General features: G+C 43.1%; 1 protein-coding gene across 2 annotated transcripts in view; it reads right to left on the bottom strand.

The window, feature by feature from the left end:
- Nucleotides 1-22,853, bottom strand: part of SUCO (SUN domain containing ossification factor) — a 43,535-nt gene that overhangs the window by 9,703 nt on the left and 10,979 nt on the right. Inside the window, exons 7-16 of one of the 2 annotated variants that reach the window (XM_083743760.1) lie at nucleotides 21,294-21,405; nucleotides 16,283-16,407; nucleotides 14,718-14,785; nucleotides 13,626-13,733; nucleotides 11,114-11,219; nucleotides 5,334-5,354; nucleotides 5,067-5,122; nucleotides 4,621-4,712; nucleotides 3,022-3,087; nucleotides 1,733-1,807 (exon numbers count right to left, since the gene is read on the bottom strand). In XM_083743760.1, coding sequence (XP_083599886.1) covers nucleotides 1,733-1,807; nucleotides 3,022-3,087; nucleotides 4,621-4,712; nucleotides 5,067-5,122; nucleotides 5,334-5,354; nucleotides 11,114-11,219; nucleotides 13,626-13,733; nucleotides 14,718-14,785; nucleotides 16,283-16,407; nucleotides 21,294-21,405 — 829 coding nt within the window. The remainder of the gene's footprint in view (nucleotides 1-1,732; nucleotides 1,808-3,021; nucleotides 3,088-4,620; nucleotides 4,713-5,066; nucleotides 5,123-5,333; nucleotides 5,355-11,113; nucleotides 11,220-13,625; nucleotides 13,734-14,717; nucleotides 14,786-16,282; nucleotides 16,408-21,293; nucleotides 21,406-22,853) is intronic. The other variant, XM_083743761.1, reaches the window with a different exon arrangement.

Raw genomic sequence — 22,853 nt, 5'->3', positions numbered from 1 at the left:
TCAAAGAGACATGCAGATTTATAAGACACCACTTTCCATATAAGACTTAAATACAGAGAATAAAAATAAAAACTAATGGCCTGTGAAATGGACTTGCGGTTTTTTAAAAAAAATCCTCCTCTGTAACCAGGCAGGGCTGTTGGCTGAAAGTTTAATGCAAAGGGACAGCCATCCTCCTTTACCTCCCAAAACCAAGCCCAGAATCTTGAAAGGAAATGCCTCATTCCTAACTATAAGAAGAACCATAGCAGAAAAACGGAAGAACAAGGACAGGGAAGGAGGGCCTTGAAATACACTTCCAAACTAGTGTGTTTATAGAGTCCTCAAGTCTAGTCTCTGCTGCCCCATACATTGTCGTTGGCTGCTAGGTCAAACACTCCCTGTGAGCAAGGTCATAATGCAGAGATGCAGCATACGCTTTTATCATCTAATGGTCAGGGGCTCAATCCCAACATCTTCAGGCAGGTCTGGGATTGAAAGACTCTTCTCTGCAAACTCAGACAGCCACTGTTGGTTTGACCAGGCAATACTGAACTAGACAGCTAGCCCTGGAACAAATGGACCCAGCCGTAAACCTATGGAAAGAACAACATTTCTCAAACTCTGAGAAAACTGCATTTCCATGTAGAAGGCTGTTTTCAGCAGGCAACTCTTAAGAGTATACAGAGCCATAGCTGAGAAATGGAGTTTTGAGAGAGCATTCAGAGCAGTGTTCAGATCCCATGTAGAGAACTGGAGAACTATGGGGAGGACTGAGAAAAGCTGCTTGCCTTCTTTAGAAGTCTCCATCCATACAGATGTAGTTAGGCATTTCTCTAGCATCAGCCCGGACAGTGAGGTCCAGCTCCGAGGCTCTTCTGGTGGTTCCCTCACTGCGAGAAGTGAGGTTACAGGGAACCAGGCAGAGGCTTTAGAAGACATCTGAAGGCAGCCCTGTATCAGGAAGTTTTTGATGTCTGACATCTTATTATGTTTTTATATGTGTTGGAAGCCGCCCAGAGTGGCTGAGGCAACCCACTCAAGATGGGCAGTATATAAATATTAAGTAGTTGTTGTTGCTGCTGCTGCTGCTGCTGCTGTCATTATGTCATCCAGGTTAGGGTACTCTGGCACCCTAGACACAGGTGTGCTAAAACAAACCATGACAAATACAAACAAAATGGAACTGTGTAGTACTGAAAGGGTCTGCCTGCGAAACTGAAGCATAAGAAGCTCCTCTGCCTCTGCAACTGGCAGATTGGTAGCCCACTAATGGCAGAAGTTCTCATCAGCAGTGCACTAACAGGGGTCTTAGAGATGCCATCCAAGAGTGACATCTGATGAGGGGACGTAGGATTGAGCACACATTTCAGATTTTTTGGGAGGAGTCTGTTTAAGCAGCCACAGACCAGGCTCCCTGAGGGTGTCCCAAAAAAAACGACACAACAACCCCTCCCTGAGGAGACTCGGGTTGTGGGTAAGTAGATCAACCAATAAAATGGTGAATTGGCCATAGGAGGACACAGCGCAGAAAGAAAGTGGTTTGCATGCTGCCTGTATCTCTGGAAGGCTACTGCCCTCCAGAGCCAGAACTGCTTAGCACAGCTACTGGTGCATCTACCCGTGGCTTAGATAACCGGGGGAAAGTCTTCACTGTGGAGAAGTGGAAAGAAAATCTAGCTGGAGCCGGAAAAAACCAACCCCACATCTATTTAAAAAGGTCACTTCACTTTAACAAGTTTCAATAATTTACCTTGGTCAGTTGAGTCTTCTTCAGTTTTTGCTCCAAGTATATTAGCAGCAATATTCACCATATTCAAAATGGCATCTAAAAAATTAAAAGGATCAAACAGACAAATTTTTAAAATCACAAGAAAGCCTGCAGAAAACCAGTCTTTTCAAAGCTGCTCCTTCCCACATGCGTTTCACTGTCTGGTGTGCTGGTGCAGTTTCTGGGTAGCACATTATGCACACATAGCAAAACTGCACACCCCAAATGTAGTTCACCCAAGCACACCCTCCCCAGAGGTGGCTGAGCAGCATCCGCCCTGCAGAGAAAAGTGCTGGGGGAAGTCCATGTATTTGCATTCACCAGCCCATGTCAAGCAAGATCACTCTTCCAACAAACCATTTGCCTGTGTTTCTCAGAACTGAGAAAGTAGTTATCTTTGGACTCAGCTATTCAGTGGTACCTCGAGTTAGAGATGCTTCAGGTTACAGACTCCGCTAACCCAGATATAGTACCTCAGGCACTATTTTTGCTTCAGGATGAGAACAGAAATCGTGCTCCGGTGGCACAGCAGCAGTGGGAGGCCCCATTAGCTAAAGTAGTACCTTAGGTTAAGAACAGTTTCAGGTTAAGAATGAACCTCCAGAACGAATTAAATTCTTAACCCGAGGTACCACTGTATTAGTAAAAATAAAACATTATAAATGCATTATAACACTGTGACACCAGATGGCGCTTTAGAGCTGAAATCGGAATGAAATTTTCCACTGTGAGCTTTAAAACGGTTTTTCCCAAGCTTTTTCAGAGTGTTCTTAATAGCTGTGTAGATGCAGCCTTTGTTAGACAGCAGGAAACTATTGCTGCACTGAGTTCCAGAGAGTCAACCCAAACCAAAACTGAACCAAGTTGCTTGATTGGTCTTAGCCACTTGCCCCATTGTTAGTATCTGAGAGGAGGGGGAAGAGGAAGGAATTCTTCCATCTGCCCAAACAGATGGTCACGCAAGTCCAGCTCTCAGTCTAAGGTGATCCAATTAGCTCCAAGGAACAAGTGGGGAAGTAGACCTAGGTCCCCCCAGCCCCAGACTAGCCACTACACAACGAGATAATGTGCAAGTGGAAATCACGGAAATCTTTACAAGCAATGCTGCTTCTGTTAGAGAAATTTCCAACTTTTCCATGCAGCTGGCAAATGTCTGTCTCTGCCCTTTATGCATTTCAAGCTAAATTTCTGGACTCTTTCCTACATGGATTCTAAGAATGTGTAAAGTACCTTATTCCCCCCCTCAAAAACACATCCCTGTAATTACTCACTTGTGGCAGAGCCAAGAAGATTTTTTGAAGATTTCTCTTCTCCTGCATTGTAGTCCAAAGGATAATCTGTTTACAATAGAAGAAAACACTTAATTCGCACACCTTTTTACCTCAAGAGCACTTCATAAAGTGACTAGAATAGATGGTGCTAAAATTTTTGTATGTCATCTTTCTATTAAAATACTCCCAAGACAAAATATTAACTTCTTCATGTCAAATCCAGGTCGAAAGCTCTCTGCCCCTTGAGAGCCCTTGGGGAGGAGGGCTGCGCCCTTGCCTCTTCTTAGCCCATCGCTGCCCCAGCAGGACTGATCTCTCTCCCCTGCCCTCTGCCCTCTGCCCCCCCAAGGAAAGCCGCCTGCCACTGCAAAGGGAAACAGACAAAGGGGAAGCTGCTGCCTGACGCAGGAGCCCATCCAGGAGTCCAGCTGAGGATGTCTCTCACTGCAATTTGTAAAATGAAGCCACCCCCCACACCTTCCCCAGTGCCTTGTGGGTCTCACCCTGACCTCATCAAGTTCCGGCTGAGACTCAAAAACTGCCCCTAGGTATGGCTTTTGCCATCATAGAGTTGTGGTGATGGGAAAATCTGCATTGGGCTAAACTGCCTTTTTAATGAAACTTATGGAGACAAGGTTCTAGACACAAGGAGGCATAGCCCGGTCAAAATATATTCCAGCCTCCTAGCCAAATTTTCATGTCTCCAGTCATCTTACTTGGGGGGGGGGGGGCAGAGGGAAAAACATGCAATCAGTATTCTGCCCAATTGACTGTGAAACTAAATCTCTTGCCTTACAATGCTATGGACAATGAATGCAAACATGATGAGGCTAACTTACAAGGCACAAGAGCCTTCTTTTTAATTTTGATACAATTTTATTAATATTTAGTAAAACTGAAGCACTTTAACAAATCTAGCAATTTACAATCTTGTTGCTCTGCCACTGTTTGCTGGACTTTGGGCCCCTTTGAAAAATGTTCCTGGATATGGGTCTTTTTAAAGGTGTAGACCTTTGAAGGGAAAGCCCATGGCTCATGGAAGGATACTAAAAAAAAAACAGGAATTGTAAGCCTAGGGAAGGTGAACCTGACAGAATCTGTGCAATTTGCACCATTTATTCTGCATAATTAATTCCATTTCTGCTGATCTTGCAAGAAATTAAAGGTTTTTGTAAGGCACTAAATCCCGTTCACTGACTGCAGTCTTATTCAGCCACTTCTCTTACTGAAATTTCACCAGGTTTAGGAAATGCACTTTCTGGCCCTTATAGTTTGCAAAGGTCTGCTTAAAATTTGCTTCAATTAACCCCTCAGCCCGAGTTTTCACAGCTATAGTTTTAGATCAATATCACAATGATCTCACAGGTAATTGCAATATACAAAAAGCTCACCTCACCATTTCTAATCCTTCACCATGGCTGGTCTTCTAATCCTTCACCATGGCTGGTCTTTGTCAGGCTGCCTCCCTGCCCAACTTAGTTTCCTCAGTACTTCTTTTAGCCCCCTTGCCTGCCCAGCATTCTGGGTTCGCTTATTATTTAGAAATGATTAGCAAAAAATTCAAGCTAATCTTAAATTGTGACCAGCCTGCTTCCTTACCATAGTCTTCATCAAAAAGCTCTTGCCTTTCAGACTGGTACTGTGAATCAGCTATTTCTTCATATTCTTCAACCATGCTAGTTCCAAACACCCTGTAAAAAAAACGTGTTTAATTAAAATGAAAATGGAGGCAGAGGGAGTTTGTCTACCTGGCATCCTGTGTAAAACTGAGATGCATAGCAGATGAAAGCTCCCGCTCTTTCAAGACTTCACATGTTTCACAACTTTATAGATAAAGCCAATTAGTTCTCAAGATATCTATTACAGTGAATGTTATCAAGTCTTTCTATATAAATGGCTTTTGCAAACACCAATGCGTTCTTGAAACTCAGTGGCTGGGGTTATTAGTTATTTGGGGAGTGGAGTGGGGGGGGGGCAGCACCAGAAAAATATGTTTCACGGTGACAGGAGACTAGAAGCATCTGCTGAATTTCATCAACTATTACCTTATAAGGCTTAAAGGACAAAAGTGTTCTGATCCAAAATGTGACACCAACTCCACCTAAAGAATAATAAAAAAGCATTTAATAATGAATGGCCTGCAGGTGCACCAAGTAACAGTTTGCATAACAAAATAGAAAAAGAATGTTTATATTAGCCATGCGGTAACAGAAAAGATCTTGCCCGACTCTAATTCTTGCCATGCATTAGTGTGCTGAGCCACAGAATACACCCGTGTTCTAGGCACCCAACGTTACGAAGAGGTTGCTAACCTTTAAGTACTTGATGAACATCTGAAGCAAGAGAAAAGGGGGAAAAGAAGTGTCAATAGACTGTATGCATGCCACAGGCAACAATATTAGCGACTTAAGGAATTACGGAACATGACCACTGTGTGTTACCCTTCCTTCCCTCTTTGCCTCCCGCCCCAAATAATTGCTACACAGGATGCATTTGCAAGGGAAGGGAAGATGCACATTAATGTCTACAATAACATGCAGAGTAAAATTGCAGCTTCTTGTTATATGATCAAAATTTTGACATGCATAAAAATTACAGTACCAACTGTATACCAAGGAAAAAACACTGCTATCAGATGTTTTCATTTGTTAACTGTGTAATATAAAATTAGTTTCTACTTCCTAAATCTGTTACTTTTGGATTTCTTCTAACTGCACTACAGCAGAAGAAATAAACCTACAGGTAGTTTTTGGAAGACAACTAAAAAAAAACCTAAGGTTGCCTCTTGCAAATATCAGTTACTGATCTGCCAAAATATAATGGCTTCTCTATTTTAAGATATTAGGTTAGAACAGAGCTTTCCAAACTTGTCATCTTAGCGACACCCTTTTTAGAAATGCATTATTTCGTGACACATTAATTCAGTTTTACTAGCAAACCAGAAGTTAAACTAACCCCTTTCCCTCCCCGGCAGGAGCACGGGGAGCATTCACGCACTGCTGCAGCTGACACACTAACGTGTTGCTACATAGTTTGCATAGCTCTGGCTTAGAAAATCAAACATAAATCACGTTACGTACAGTCCTATTAAGGTAGAAATTATGAATATGAATGAAGAAGCTTCGCAGTTTTATGTTTCATTCCTACCTTTGTGTATATTTTTTAAAAATCTAACCAAGGTAGGAACACAGCACATACTATTTTACTTGGGGTATTATATTTACTTTCTAAAAGGCTGGCTGTTCATGTTCAGGAATTGTTAAACTCCTATGTTTGCATGCAAATCCAAAGATTTTGTTTATGTTCCAATAATCTGTATTTTAATTCTCCTTATCTGATCTTTTGATGACTAGGAGTGGCCGAGATCACATAGCACTGGTCCTGAAGGATCTTCACTGGAAACAATGGTATGTTTCTGAGCACAATTCAAAGTGTTGGTGCTGACCTTTAAAGCCCTAAACGGCCTCGGTCCAGTATACCTGAAGGAGTGCCTCCACCCCCATCGTTCAGCCTGGACTCTGAGATCCAGCACCAAGGGCCTTCTGGCGGTTCTCTCACTGTGAGAAGCCAAGTTACAGGGAACCAGGCAGAGGGCCTTCTCGGTAGTGGCGCCCTCCCTGTGGAACACCCTCCCTTCAGATGTCAAGGAGATAAAGAATTACACAACTTTTGGAAGACATGTGAAGGCAGCCCTGTATAGGGAAGCTTTTTAAACCCTAGACTGGTTTTCTTATTTCAAATGATCCCAATTCTGGCGGCCTCAAAAAATGGCAACAAGAAATATCTAAATTTATATGGGAGGGCAGGAGACCCAGGATTAAACATCAAATTTTAATAGATATAAAGGATAGAGGTGGCTTCGCCCTGCCGGATTTGAAATTGTATTATGAGGCAGCCTGCCTCATGTGGATGAAGGATTGGTGCAGTTTGAAAGATATGGATATGCTGAACTTGGAGGGACATAATAACTGCTGGGGTTGGCACGCTTATTTAATATATGGAAAGGCAAAAATACACAGAGATTTCGCAAATCATATGATAAGGACATCACTTCTTAAAGTTTGGGAGAAATATAAAGATCGGTTGGAGTTCAAAATCCCGTGGTGGGCCTCTCCAGTAGATGCCACAGTGGTGAAGAAAAAAAATTTGTTGGAAAATTGGTCTACCTATAAAACACTTTTGAAAGAAGAAGAGAACCAACGGAAACTTAAGAGCTTTTGAGGAATTAAGAGATGTCACTGCAAATTGGTTCCAAGTAGATTTAAAGTAGATAAACAAAAAAGGGTTTGCCAAGGAAACCTCGAGATTTGAATCTGACGTAATAAATTCAAAAAGTAAAACCCTCTCTAAAGCTTATCGCCGCCTCCTCGACTGGGAAGTCGAGGAGGAGGAAGTTACATCAGTCATGATAAAGTGGTCTCAAGACTTTGGGTATGTTATAACAATATCCCAATGAGAAAACCTGTGGAAGAATAGTTGGAAATTTACTACGTGATATGCCATAAAGGAAAACTTGTTAAAAATGCAACACTGGTGGTATTTAACTCAATGGAAATTAGCCAAAATATACTAAGGAGCCAAAAGTAATTGTTGGAGATATGGAGGCCAAACAGGCTCACTGTACCATATATGGTGGTAATGTAGCAAAATAAAGAAATATTGGGAGGAAATCCACTTTGAACTAGAAAAAATGTTAAGAATCTCATTTATTAGGAAACCAGAGGCATATCTGTTGGGCATTACTGATTCAGATATTCCTAAAAAAATTAAAGACCTTTTTTGTATGCAACAGTGGCAGTGAGAGTTCTTATAGCTACAAGGTGAAAGAGCGACATAATTCCTTCTAGACAAGAGTGGATACAAAAATTGATTGAATATACTGAATTAGATAGATATCTAATTAGAATTAGATATCTGAAAAAATAAAAAATAAACCGAGAATTGCATTTGTATCAAAATGGGAGGCCTGCAGAACATATCTTAAACAAAATTATACCTTGTTAAAATCTGTAGCAGCTTTTGAGTGATCCCAGCAGTTTTCATTAATTGCTTATATAAACATTTATAAATTGTGAAAATATTAATATGAAAATAGTATTTTGATGTGGCATTAAATTTATGTAAAAAGAATCAAGGAATAAATGGGAGGTCGGGTATAAATGATAATGAGATTTTTATTTTTATTGTACCATGAAATTGTGTAAATTTCATTTTCTTTCTTTTTTCCTCCCCTCTTACGTTGTACCCCTTTTCGGTATTGTTTTCCCCCCGCCCTGTATGTAATAAGCATGGAAATAAGCGGCGGGGGGGGGGGAGAGAATTACACAACTTTTAGAAGACATGTGAAGGCAGCCCTATACAGGGAAGTTTTTTAAGGTTTAATGTTTTACTGTGTTTTTATATATGCTGGAAGCTGCCCAAAGTGGCTGAGGCAACCCAGCCAGATGGGCGAGGTACAAATAATGAATTATTATTCTTATTATTAATAAATTTGGGCTCCAGTCCATCTTCTCACGTACAAAATCTCTGGTTGCGAACAATATTCCCTCAGATGTATGTACCTGGAAAACCAGCAGCTACTTTCGCAGTATTTTATTTTTCACCTGATTTTTTAAGCCATGTTTCCCCCCCTTCCACGTTTCCATTCACCTTTCGTAATCCTCTTCGTTTTCTCTTAGAAAAAAAGAGGAAGTTGAAGATTTTGAAAGGACAGTGACCTGAGATGGGGTTCCCTATGCATGAGAAGCAGACGGCTGACATTCTTCCCACGAAGCCCAACAGGTCCTGAAGCCGCTCTCTGCACCTCCATCCAAGCACAACTATTCTTCTTTCTCCCCCATGTAGTGCCTTTACTGAGCACACAAAACACTTTCCCCCTTCACAACTATTTGCCCTACAACATCAGGTGCCCCTTTCGGCATACAGTGGTTCCACGCAAATGACCCCCACTTCACAGATGAGGGGCAGCAGGAGCTGAATACTGGGGACTGGGCAGAAACTGGGACCGTCAGCGGAGGTTCCACAGGGGATGCTGCAAAACATCCCCTGTGATGAGGATCTGAGGGGACAGGGCAACTCCTCAGGGTCTCAAACTGCATTGGAACAGCTGGCGCCGGCACAGAGGAGACGTGCATTTATCACACGCGCAGCCCATCGCAAGGAAGCATCCTGCAAACAACAATTTGCCCTAAAGTCAGACAACCGGATGGCCTACAGCAGACATGTCCAACCTGTCAATCACTATCAACCGGTCGATCGCAGGATGGATTTTGGTTGATTGCACAACCATGCCTCGTCGCCTCCGCCCTCGCTCATGGCTGCCGGGCGCTCTCAGTGCGCGCTCGGCCACGGCCAGAGCGACTCCACAGGCGGCATGGCAGTCAAGGCTCCACTTAGCCAGGCTTGCTCTGGCAGGTGCTGGGGCCACCTCCTCAAGCACCCCTCTGACCGCTGGCTCTGCCCAATGCCCAGCCAGCTGGCCAGTCCTGGAAAGGCGTGAGGCATCTACCTCCGCCCCATGCAAGCCACAAGCAGGGAGGCGGGGGGGCAAACGGGCTGCAGCACTGCGGGGGGAGCCGCAGGAAGGGCGGTGTGCGGAGAGACGATCATGCCCCTCCCCCCTCTCCCGTGGTTCCCATGGAAAGAAAACACCAGGTCCCCCGCCCCTCCGCTCTCCCTCCTAGTTCTGAGTGGACCTTTCCAGCTCCAGCCTAGCAGCATTTACTTGAAAGTAAGCCCCCCGCCCCACAGAGCTTGCTGTCCGGTAAAGGAGGAACCGGACATTTTGGGGCATGTCTGCCTCCCATGTGCGCCAAGGACCCTGGGGGGAGGCTGGGGGGGCAATAATGTTACTATTTTTAGCATCATAATAGTAATTTATTATTTATACCCCACCCATCTGGCTGGGTTTCCGCAGCCAAATATAATACAGGATGAGTCCTTTAAAAGAGGCCTTGTGGATACAGAGTACACATGTTCCACGGGGCCTCTTTTAAAAGACGCACCTTGTATGTTTAAGTTGAAGAATGACAATGGGAGAGCGTGGTAGATCACGGCCAGTTTTTGATACTGGATAGTAGATCACAGCCTACTTGAAGTTGGAGGTGCCTGACCTAAAGCATCCAGGAGATAATCTCTAGGGCTGTTTTTCCCCAACTTAAACTCCTGCACTTGAAACAAGCAAAGGTGTTTGCCAGTTCAGTTGTAGTCAGGAGTACAAACTTGAATAAAATACTGGAGGGCCCAGGTAAGACCCACCCTGCATAATGACGCAGCCACACACCCCATTTGAATGGCAATGCCAATCTACTTTGAAGTGACCCAGCCCCGTCAAATATTTTATGGGGGGGGCAAAGCCCCCTTAGACCCTAGGAGTTGGCTCCTATGGTTGTACTCACTTTTAAAAGGACAAACACCCGTTTTCCTTCCCCTTGAGGGGCAGCATTTAAGTTGCCCAGTAGTTCTATTTCATTCTCTATTTATTTCTACTTTTAAAAAATGGATTTGGACTGAACACAATAATGAGAGTTAGTGAAGAGCATATTCTGTCTTGAAACAAGGGCGGCCAACTTGTGGCTCATCTTTGGGAGTGGGGCAGAACATGCTGGCTGGGGCTGATGGTAGTTAAGAGTACAGCAACATCTGACGGGGCACATACAGAGTGCCCTAGCAGTATTCCTTGCTTGTTTTCACCTGCAGTTGAAGCTGCAAATGCGAAGGTGTAGAGATCAGGCAGCAGCAGGGAGCATTCTCTCTTTGCCAACAGCACCGGCCAAGAGAGGACTTAAAAGAGGTCCTCCAGCTGTAGGTATCTGTCATGACTGTCCAAACTTGCAGTTGTCTAAGATTAGGTACTGAGAAGTGTTCACATACACTTGTGATTCATACAGACTTGGTTGGATACAGACTATGGCACTGCTGGCATGGAATCACAGAACTGTAGGGTTGGACTGGACAAGAAAGGCCAGGCACTTTGAGGGGTCTTTGCAATCAAGCAGTGTATACATCGCCATACACTCTGGTAGGTATGTGAAGTGGCATGACAACAATCAACGGAACAAGTGAGAAACTTGTAGTAACTGCAGAAACTTACCTTTACATATTTGGCATACATCTGTTCATCCAAAGGGAAGCTCTGGACATTTCTCTCATCTCTGGCATGGAAAGTGCCTAGCTTGACCCACTTATTTGTTGGATACCTAGAACACAACACCCACAAGAAAGATGTTACACACACAGTAACCTCTCAGAAACCAACAAATTCAGAACCTCCATAATAATACACAAAAATCACTGTTACTGCAATGGGCATCACAAATACTCTATTGCAGGTACAAGGTTACGATGGACGACGCTTAAGCCACCTAGTGCAGATGATGAGTAAAGGATTTCAGACTTCCGGGTTGGCGCCATCGTTTAATGGCGGATTCCCTCCGAGCTCGGCTCCGTAGAGCTTGGGTCTGGCCGCTGCGGCGAAGCGGGGACCCTTAAAATCACAGGCGCGAAACCCTATGAACACAGAGACTCGGCGGGCACCATTTGCGCCCCCCCCCAATCCATGAAGGAGCCTTTTTAAAGGCTTCGGAACGGGGACGGGGTGAGGCGTGGTGCTGAGAGTACTCCCTCGCCTACGGAGTGAAGCCGCAAGCCATTGACGGAGAGCGCTGACCTTTTCCTTGGATCAATCAGACTTTAAAACATCAACCCGTGAGTAATACGGAGATTTGAACCTTAAAATTCTTTTTTGGATCAGGAACGAGCGGGGAAGGGTTAAAAAGGAAGTCCACCCCCCCTCTTTGTACACAATCTAAAGCAAAGGACCTGTCAGCTGAGGTCGAGAAAATTTTTCTTTGTTTTTACTATAAGATCTTAACTTCACGGTTCTGACATTATAAGAAGATTTACTGGAGGATAAAAGATAAATTTTGGGAGCTGAAATTTCACCCCCAGACCCAGGAGCGTCCTGCGAGAAAGCCTGCTGATGTAATATTGAAGAGTTTGACAGCTGTCAAGTTAGCTGTCAGACACTTAGCTGTTAATGGAAAAAGAGAACTTTGTTTTTGTTGCCTCTGCTGGTTTATTTGTTACAACTTGCTGAAAATAAGGAAGGGCTGACACAAAATAACTGGACTTTCGGTTTTGAGCTGAAAGGAATATTAAGGAACTAAAACCCCCCTAGAGGGGTTCTAGTGACATTACAGGAATGGCCGGAGGATGGAAAATTCAAACAGAATTGGACAGAGCATTTGTTCTCTTGGGAAAGTTACAAGACCAATACAATGTTTTGGCTACAGAGGCTTCAGCACTACGCTTGACAGTAAATAACAGTGTTGAATCTGATAAGGATTTGAAACAGGAAGCCCATTCAACTGAACAAATAGATGAAACTAAACAAACAGATGAAACTGAAAGTTTTGACAAGATGGAGCAACATGTCGCTTTAGAAGGAAATGAAGGAGGAGCTGGAATTCTGCAGATGTCAAAGGAGAGATGCAATTTGAGGCCTGACATGATGACAAAAGAGGAAAATAAAAATTTGATGTGGAAAGCCTGGCCTGAATTGGTGACTGAAAAATGGAGAGATCTCCTTTTGTGGAGATCTGAAGACCTGAGGATTATAAATTTGCTGAAGGTGAAAGTTGGAGCCTTGGGGACTTTTGGATTTGAAAGGAATATGAAACAAGTGTCGGAGTACCCCATAGGCGTTGTTTCCAAATATGGAGGTCTGGATGGAAGCAACATGGATCCTGTTGGGCCGGAGCCTCTCCGAGTTTTGGGGTTTAATATTAAAGACTATCAAAAAGAACGGCAGAGAGGAACTGAGAGAGATTTAAGGGCCTCGGACATGAGATCTCCAGGCTAAATAACATATAAAGATTGATGGATATGGGTTGGGGACTGTTTTGTTTTTTTATATTTTTGCTAGTGGTATGGAAATTGGGAAAACCGTGGAAGGGAAATTTTGGTCGACTTTAGGAAAAAGGTTTAAGAATAATGAATGAGGTATAAGTGATGTAAATTTGGATAAGTTAAAATTGGGGTTTTTTTTAATTAAATAGAAATAAGGTTTGTAAAAGTGAATTGAGGAAATGGAAGAAAGAAGAAAAGAATAATAACAGTATGTTAAAACAAATTATTAAGTTAAAATGGAGATATAAGTTAAGGACTTGCTGAATTTACAATCTAAATTGGAATACAAGAAGGGGAGGTGTGAGGAGGTCTGAGAAATAAGGTTAAAGAAAATAAGTAATTGAAACTATGTGTTTTTAATTGTTGTTAAGTTTTGAATTTTTTGTATTTTTGTGTTGTTTTTATTTTCTTTATTTTTTTTATTTTTATATGTATGCTGAAAATACCAATAAATATTCATTAAAAAAAAAAGATGAGTAAAGGATTTCAGTGGTAACCTCAGTACATTTTGGCTTTAAATGCTGGCCACTTTAAAGCTGTGGACTACCAAGACCATATTCTGCTTACCATTTTGCCCACCTGCCCACCCCCCGGTTGGCATGACAGACTGACAAATCAAATAGGTGTCCCAACGACTGGTAATGATGCAGTGAAAGAAAGAAACCTTACATTCACCTTCATATCCCGAGACATACCTGTCGCTGATAGACACCAGAAAATCCTTGGGAGTAGATGAGAATAACTCATGGTTGGCAATGTCCAGCTGCTTCACTTGAATTGGTTCACACAGTTCAACGACAAACCTGGCAGGTGGGGAGAAAGTCCAGCTGAACTGAGGAGGTAGAATTCACCATGGAAAGATGCTTCAAAGAGCCCTTCATGTGCATTTCCACATATAGATAGCACCAGCAATCCGTAAAAGTCCCTTCCTGCTCAGGCAAGTGCTGAGTGAAGCACAGACTTTATGCAGAGCAGGGCTGCAGATTTCCTTCCATTTCTTTGATGAATTCCTAGCACAGTTTATTAGAAGTTTACATTTGAAAACCAAGTTGGAAATGGTTAATAATTCTTTGTAAGAATTTAGTTGATCTTTAGAAAACCAAAGGTGCATTACAGTGGGCAGACAAGCCTTCCTTAAGCCAATGTTCAATGTGCTTCACAGCCCAAGCCTAGCAGGAGGTCAATTTCCAGTCAGAGGCAGTTGGAAGTTAGTCAAATTAAAACCTTTTGAACCATTCTGAAGATAGGATTTTACATGCAGAAAATCAGGTTTTATTATGAATCCTGAATAAAAAACAAAGTATTTGGTGGGAGGGTATAGGTTTTCATGATGCTACAGGACTGCTTCTTAAAAGTTCTTGAAAAACTTTTGTAAGAAACATTCTTAGGAATAAAAATAGGTACTTCACTGGCCAAACTCCATGTTTTCCCTACATTTTGGATTTTGTTATGATTTTGTTTGATATGAAAATATTTGGACCTTAACAAAATTATTTACTTGCATATGGAAAAAACTAGAAAGAAAAACCATGAAGCTGTGCAATTAATATATTTAAAAGTCAAAGCCATTTTATATCTTTAATAATTATTTCTTATGTATAACTTCCCTCTGATGAAACCAGTATCTTCTTTGAAAATGCTTTATAAATTGTTGCAATAACTTGATGCAATCACATTTCACACGAGGCTAGTAGCATACAATGCTTGGCTACCAAGGCCTGCCAGGAACTGTAGACAATTCAGTGGCATAACAGATATTTATTTCACTTAGCTGTATAACTACTTACCAGATTTTAGTACTGCATGGATTCAGCATGTAGAGATCCATATTCTCCATTAGTATTGCTGATGTACTCTATAAAGAAGGAAAATAACACTTCATGAAGTGTTAATAACACTTAAAAGAATCCTGGCCTCTTTTTTACTGCTGGTACTTTTAGAAATCTCAACATGCCTTTGATTTAATTTACAGTATTATTTGTGTGTCCCTTTTCAGTTAAAAGACGGACAACAACCCTGAAGACAGGTCATGTTGTCTGAAAGTATTTAACTGCAACACAGCAATTTGGAAGGGACATAGCTCAACGGCAGGAGACCACCTCTTGTGTGCAGAAGGTCCCAGATTTGAAATACAGTATCTCCAGGTAAGGCCTAGAAAGACTTGTCTGAAACCCTAGAGAGCCACAGCCAGCAAGACAGATGGGACCAAGGCCTGATTCAACAGAGAAGGCATCTTCTTATGTTCGTAACACTGTGTTACTCTGCTAATCCTGGAGAAACAAGTGTTGGCTTTCTAAAGAAGTGTTAACAGAAATACTCAGGCACATTTTGAACAAGACAATTTATGCTCCAATATGAAGACCAAGATGATCAATAAACAGTGCAGGCATTAATTTGTGGAGAGCTAAGTTTAAGAAACATCTCATCCACAGATTCACAGCTAGACCTCTAAGGCTGGGTTAAATGACATCCCATGCCCTTTTAAAATGTGTTTGGGGGGTACTGGGTTGTTTTTGTTTTGATTATTTTTTTGTGGTTTTATATTGTGATTTTGTCTTGTGAACCGCCCTGAGACCTGTGGGTATAGGGTGGTATTCATTAATAATAATAATAATAATAATAATAATAATAATAATAATAATATGTTACCTAGCCTGACAAGATTCTAGAGCACTTAAGGAGTGCTGCTTAAGTTATGTAAAAATTAGAGCTGAAACTTCAGTTCATCAATGCTATCATAAGAACCTTAGTCTCCCACTGAACTTTACTTCCCCAATACCAATTCATTGGTGGGGCCATTTGGAGTGGGACTTTTGAAGAGCCCCTTGCCATCTAGGCTGCCATAAAATGCTGGCGTCTTTTCTTTCTTTCTTGAGATGAAGTGCTATGTTACCTTAAAGATAAACAAGTTTATTCTAGCATAAATTTATCGAATAGAGTTGTTCTAGCTCATCCTTCTCCAACCTGTAGCCCTCCAGATGTTCTGGACTACAACTCCCAGCCCCCCTAAACCTTGGCCATACTGCCTGCAGCAGGCGGGAATTGTAGTCCAAAACGTCTGGAACTTCACCTTCATGGGCTGGCATGGCCACTTCTCCTTGGTGCCAACACTGCCAGTTGTCTCTTCAGCTCTTTCCCTCTCAAGGCGCCAGCTGACTGGCAGAAAGAGTTTTCCATCTAAGCCAGCAGCAGTGGGAATCCTCTCAGTGTATTCTCTGGGGAGAACTGAATCAAGAAGGCTCCAGCTTTGAAGCAGTGTCACAAGAAACCAATTTATTTGTTATATTTAACTGACAAGTCATCAATAGTATTGCCATGTCCACCAACATGGCCTTTGAGGTGGTATACTTACCTTTGCTTCTGGGTTAGCTGCCAGTATTTTGGCACCACACTCAACTGAAGCATAATTATTCCTATTTTTCTGGACCTTTTTTGTGAGATGCTGACCTCCATTGGAGGATGGGTGCATTGACTGACCTGCATACAAAAGGAAGCATACCAACGAATTAGAAAGATCACTATGCCGTTACTTCCAAGCTTCTAAGCTAAAGTGATTTATATACAAGGCAGCAGTATTTAATACTTACATGAAGTTAACAGTAGTATTTGTAATTGCTCAGATTTAGAATACACTGGTACCTCGGGATGCGAACGTGATCCGTTCCAGAGCCCCATTCACATCCTGAATGAAACGTAAGACGCAAAAGCACGTCTGCGCATGCCGCCGCTTCCACGCATGACGTCATTTTGACTGTCTGCGCATGCGCGAGTGGCGAAACCCGGAAGTAATGTGCTCCGTTACTTCTTGGTCGCCGTGAAGTGCAACCCGAAAGCGCTCAACCTGAAGGTATCTTGAGGTATGACTGTACTTGCATTTAACAAATAATCTGCCCTGCTCTTTAGCCAAAACAACCTGCTTCCAGAGCAGACTATATACCATTGTAAATAACACAGTCCCCTACCCTCAGGCTTACAATTTAAAAATATACATCACAATGGGGAAATGGATTGGGAGGAGTAACCAACAGATTAATTTAATAACCTGCTGAGCTAGAAAGGTTTAAGGATGAGGAGTCCAAATCTACTGGTCTCTTGGCTGATAAGCGCAGCTGTGCATCCCTTCTCTCCCCAAATGTAAAATTAATCATTTTTCTTACACAAGTCGAGATGCAGAAAAAAAATCATTAAGATGTGGTAGCCCAATGCAAAAATCGTGAGAATCCATGTGGATCTGTGCTTTGTAACCACGTTTTTGCACCCTTGTGGCCCCAGGCAACAGTGGGTGTGTGATTTTTTTGGTGCAGGCTGTAGCCATGGACATGCTATGTGATCTGATGGTGAATTTGGGGTGACCCAATGCAAAAATCCTGAGAATCCACCTGGATCTGTGCTTTGTAACCACGTTTTAAGTGGGGAGGGAACGAAAAACACAGAAGGGACAAGGAGCACAAGAGGGGTGTGTGGAGAAGGAGGCTGCTAACAATGCAGGAGAGGGGTTTAAGGGGAGGGAAGGAAGAACACCGAAGGAACAGAGTTCCCCCTCTTCATGCTGTTGAAAAGCCAGTGAGCAGGCAGACACGCTGCTCAGCTCTTGCCTTAAAGAGAGCTGAGGAGAGTGTCAGCAGCTGTTGCCGGCTTTCCAGGGAGCCGGAAGAAGAGAGGTTCCTTTCCTTCTCCCACCTCGCCGAAAAGCCAGCAAGAGCAGCTTCTCCCGCCTGCATTCGCTCCATAAGACGCACACACAGTTCCCTTTTAGGAGGAAAAAAGTGCGGTAAGTATTAGGAATCTCTTGGGATGCAAAAAATATTTTAATCACTCAAAATGTCTAGTAAGAAGGAAGAAGGAAAAGTAATTCCTGTCTATTCCACAGATTAAGGCATTTTAATCCTATACAGTTACCAGGAAGCAAGCTCCCATTAAACAGAGTGGTTCTAACTTCTGACTAAACAAAGAAGTACTCTGTAAATTTCATAAATATGGCAAATAGTATGCCTTAAGTGACTCCTTTTATGTTGTTGAAGCAGTAAATAAGTTTAGGTTTGATGTGTACTCCATATATTTTTAACCCCCCCCCAAAAAAAACCCAGGCAAAATTCTATGTTATACTTTCTCTTATAAATTTGACTAAAAAAACCAAATGCATTAACACGGGAAGCAGAATCCCTCTAAATCAAGACAGATAGGCTCACACAAATAATAAACCTACTGCCTTAGTTAAAGGACATAAATTCCAGGTCTATATATGAATCAGGACGTGACAGAATGGATAGTACAACTTCAGACAATATATGGATAAATATTTTCATTGCTTCCCTAGGTAAAAATGCTCCCACCAAGTTGGTGCTAGAAACTCAAACAGTGCTTTTTTTCTAAAAAAAAAAGTTTAGGGGTACAGTCACACCTTGGGCTGAAGTCGCTTCGGCTTGAGCGTTTTCAGGTTGCGCTCCGCGGGGACCAGGAAGTAACGGATCGCGTTACCTCCGGCTTTTGCCGCTTGCGCATATGCTCAAAATGACGTCACGCGCATGCACAGAAGTGGGGAATCACAACCTGTGCACGCAGAGACATGGGTTGCGTTCACTTCAGGATGCGAACGGGGCTCTGGAATGGATGCCGTTTGCATCCAGAGGTACCACTGTACTCTCATTTTGACTCAAGAAAATCACCATTTTATAGTTCAAATCGGGGGGGAATAAATACAGTAAATTAACAAAAGTACAAAAGTTTACAAAATGTTTAGGGGTATCTGTACCCCTGCATCCCCCAGGAAAAAAAAGCATTGAACTCAGGTATGTAAGCTAGGTGCCAAACAACACACTGAAAACTAAGTAGTGGTCACCACAACAGAATGTCTGTTCACCAGTGGGTTGGACTAAATGACCCTTGGGGTCCCTTCCAATGCTACAATTCTATGGTTTCAGCTACACTGCTTGACTGTGGCTTGCTCTTACAGCAATTCACTTGTCCCAGTAGGCTAGGAGAAACACACACAGTTGAAACTGAAATGGTTACAGTGGTACTTCGGGTTACATACGCTTCAGGTTACAGACTCCGCTAACCCAGAAATACTGCTTCAGGTTAAGAATTTTGCTTCAGGTTGAGAACAGAAATTTTGCTCTGGCGGCGCAGCAACAGCAGGAGGCCCCATTAGCTAAAGTGGTGCTTCAGGTTAAGAACAGTTTCAGGTTAAGTACGGACCTCCAGAATGAATTACGTACTTAACCCGAGGTACCACTGTATTAACTATGGACTAAGACAGAGGTTTGCCAACTGTGATCGCCAACCTAGCGCCCAGAAATCTCCACATGGTCGCAGTTGGAGCCCTGCCAGTAGCAAAATGTGCATGGTTAATTTCGAACACTGCACCAAGTAGAAACTAGAAGATTAGGGAGATGAGTCAAGTGGGGTTTTAATCTCAAGCAGGTGTGCATATGAGAAAATTCACAGCAAAGTACAAAAGAGAACTAAGAATAGGTGATTTGATTACATGCACTAATGCTGGAATAGGGGATTGTGTCAAAGGCAGCACGGAGAAGGTGGGCTTGGGTCAGTGATTTGGAGAGGAAGAGAGGCAGCATCCCATGAGCCAAGGTGGCCTAGATGCAGCACAGGAGCATGGCTTGCACCTGGCCTGCATACCCCCCACCCAGTTCAGCCTGTCCCATTAGACAGCCACAGGCTGGCTCTGCAGCCCTTCCACATGGAAAGCCCAATTTTTGTAGGCCAGAATGTGCTAGTTTTATTCAACAAAGTAAATAACTAAAGGGGGTGCCCAAATTCTTATTTCTGATATCGCAAGGTGGGAAAATGAAACAAGGGTCCTTAAAAAACAAATTAGGGAACACCTCTGTCATATCAAAAATAAAAACTGGGCACACTTTGGTTTGTTCTTTTACGGTAAAAAGGTAAAGGTAAAGGTACCCCTGCCCGTACGGGCCAGTCTTGACAGACTCTGGGGTTGTGCGCCCATCTCACTCAAGAGGCCAGGGGCCAGCGCTGTCCAGAGACACTTCCGGGTCACGTGGCCAGCGTGACAAAGCTGCATCTGGCGAGCCAGAGCCGCACACGGAAACGCCGTTTACCTTCCCGCTGGTAAGCGGTCCCTATTTATTTACTTGCGCCCGGAGGTGCTTTCGAACTCCTAGGTTGGCAGGCGCTGGGACCGAGCAGCGGGAGCGCACCCCGCCGCAGGGATTCGAACCGCCGACCTTTCGATCGGCAAGTCCTAGGCGCTGAGGCTTTAACCCACAGCGCCACCTGCGTCCCACCTTTTACGGTACAAAATACTTAATCGGTTGCATTTAGACAATCATTTCAGCCCTTGCTTAATGGGAGATCTATCTAACAGAAACTGCTATGACTAAAGGCTGTGTTGTAAAAACAGAGCACCCCTTACATCTCCCTTCTGTAGGGCTGGGATACTTAGGTCGTCGTAGTGAGCTGGTTATTATGCCAGCAGACCAAGGACACAGAAGGCAAGACCACAGTTCCAGGGGGGAACTGATCTCTGCACAGCTGATTACACTACAGCCGTATGTTTATCTAGATCAGGGGTTCTCTATCTTTCTTCCCATGGACTGAAAATTACTGCCCCCAGTCACAAAACGGTGGTGAAAAAGTTCCTTAGCTCAGTGTTCCTCAAGCTAAGTACAGGACCTGGCTGAGGAAACACTGTGGCTCAGCCTCTCCATTGGAGGCAGAATTTCCTGATCCAGAGTCTCTACGTGGAAAAGACTTTTTATAAATATCTTTCCCCTCGCCATGCCTCTCAAAGTATTTTACCCACCTCCTGGCATTTCTTCTCCCATTCTCCTTTCACTTGCACCTTAATCCTCCACTCACCCACAACACGCCAGTTTCCTTCCTCCCTGGTCCTTTAACATTCACTTTTTCCTCCTCTCTTCCCCGCTTCACAATCTTTTATCTTGCTTTCTGATTTCCTTCCTCTCAAAGCAGAGAGGCTTTCCTTTTCCTGCTGCTTCCCAGCCACCTTCACTCAGCACACAAGGAGTGGATGGAGCTGGCACTGGTCCAGCCCAAAGGCTACAGCTGGGCTAGCAGGCTGGGACACTGCAGCCCATGGCCCCCACGTGGTCTTGGCCCCCTGATTAAAATAGACTGATTAGAGAAACACAAGCGCTGCATCGCAAAAGGACATTTGTTAACAAAACTCGTGAACAAAACAAAAAATACAGTTATACATAAAACCAGAGTCTCTCCCCCTTTGGGAAGGGTTTTGAAAGTTTCTTTTTAAATAAAAAAGGGTCAGTGCTAAATACTTGATTTTTAAGGGATAAGTCTGTTCAAAGTTTTCAAGAACAACCCAACAACCTCCCCCCCCCCAAAAAAACCCCTGAACTCACTCTTTTCTTTTTCCACTTCCATAACCTGCTTTTTCCATTCATCAAAAGTGGGAATATCTCCTGGATCCTTTGGGCTTATTACAGAAGTTGGGTCAATTTCTCCTACTTTTCTCTGCAAGGTTTTCAGATATTAACAAAAAACAACAAGACAGGCAATAAGGAAAGCAATCAAAACAGTGTAAGGCTTCAAGAACCAAACATTAAAAGGCAAGTTATGCCCAGCAGGCTGCATGATAAGCTGACCATTCTATTGCATAGCAGTGCTTTTACAATTTTTCTTATTGTTATTTTGCAAAACATAGCTTGCGTTTGGGGAGAATGTGATGTGGAAAATGTGCTGGTTAGAGAAAGGAATGAAATGTGTGTCCTACTTACTTTTGAGACCTTAAGGTACTCAGTAGTACTCAGACTATCATGAAGGGAATAACCCAATCATTTACAAGGTTGTAGATACCAAAACAGAGAATCTAGTATAGCCTTCCCCAGCCCATTGCCTTCTAGATGTTCTGGATTGCAAATCCTATCAGAACCAGCTGAGATGGTCAGAGCTTATGGGAGCTGTAATCTAAAACATTTAGAAAGCACCAATTTCCTGAAAGCTACTACATATTTACAGTAAGAAAGGAGTGGAGTTTTATTCTTTTCGCAATGCCATTGACTTTTCTGCTTTTTCTGTTTTTCCTTTAAAATCATAAAAAGGATAAGCCATGAACTCTCAAGGGAAGGGAAAGGAGAATGTTAGCCGCTTTGAGACTCCTTAAAGGGAGTGAAAGGCGGGATATCAAATCCAAACTCTTCCTCTTCCTCAATGTTTCAGAGTGAATTTCTGTAATGCCTGCATTGTTCATCTTCAACTGAGAAGAAATATTTAACAATATTTTCTATGTTCACTCAAGTTCCAAAATGCTGGGAATCTACAGTTGTTAAGGACCAACATTTTACCAATGTTTTATTTAGGTCGGTTTTTAAAAAATGGTATGGCATCCTATCTTGTGGTTAGTTTCAGTTTTGCCACCACTTTGCAGCCAGGTGACTGTCCAAGGCAGAACAGTGGAGCCAAGTTCCAGATGGGTCTGTTGACCGCAACAGTCACACACGAACCTGTCCATGCAACTGTGACTCTTCCTGTGAACAACCAAATCTGGAAGGAGTCTGCCCTCCAGTTCCAAGGTAGGGATGAAGATGGAACGAACCAGATGATTCCAACAAGCATTTCAAGTTTAGTGTCTGGGGTGGTGCATTTTATCTGCTGGTCTCGGCACTGTTTTTGCTGTAGTTACTGTATTTTGAATGTGCTTTCACATGAAAGCAGGAGAGTAATGTTAAAATAAAATCAACAGTAAGGTAAAGGGACCCCTGACCATTAGGTCCAGTCGTGACCGACTCTGGGGTTGCAGTGCTCACTTCGCTTTATTGGCCGAGGGAGCCGGCGTACAGCTTCCGGGTCATGTGGCCAGCATGACTAAGCCGCTTCTGGCGAACCAGAGAAGAACACGGAAACGCCGTTTACCTTCCCGCCGAAGCGCTGCCTATTTATCTACTTGCACTTTGACGTGCTTT

Source organism: Podarcis gaigeae (assembly GCF_964106915.1).
Source record: "Podarcis gaigeae genome assembly, chromosome: 6".
NCBI classification, from domain to species: Eukaryota; Metazoa; Chordata; class Lepidosauria; order Squamata; family Lacertidae; genus Podarcis; species Podarcis gaigeae.
Note: the sequence above shows the minus strand (reverse complement) of the source record. Positions and strands in the feature narration are given on the sequence as shown.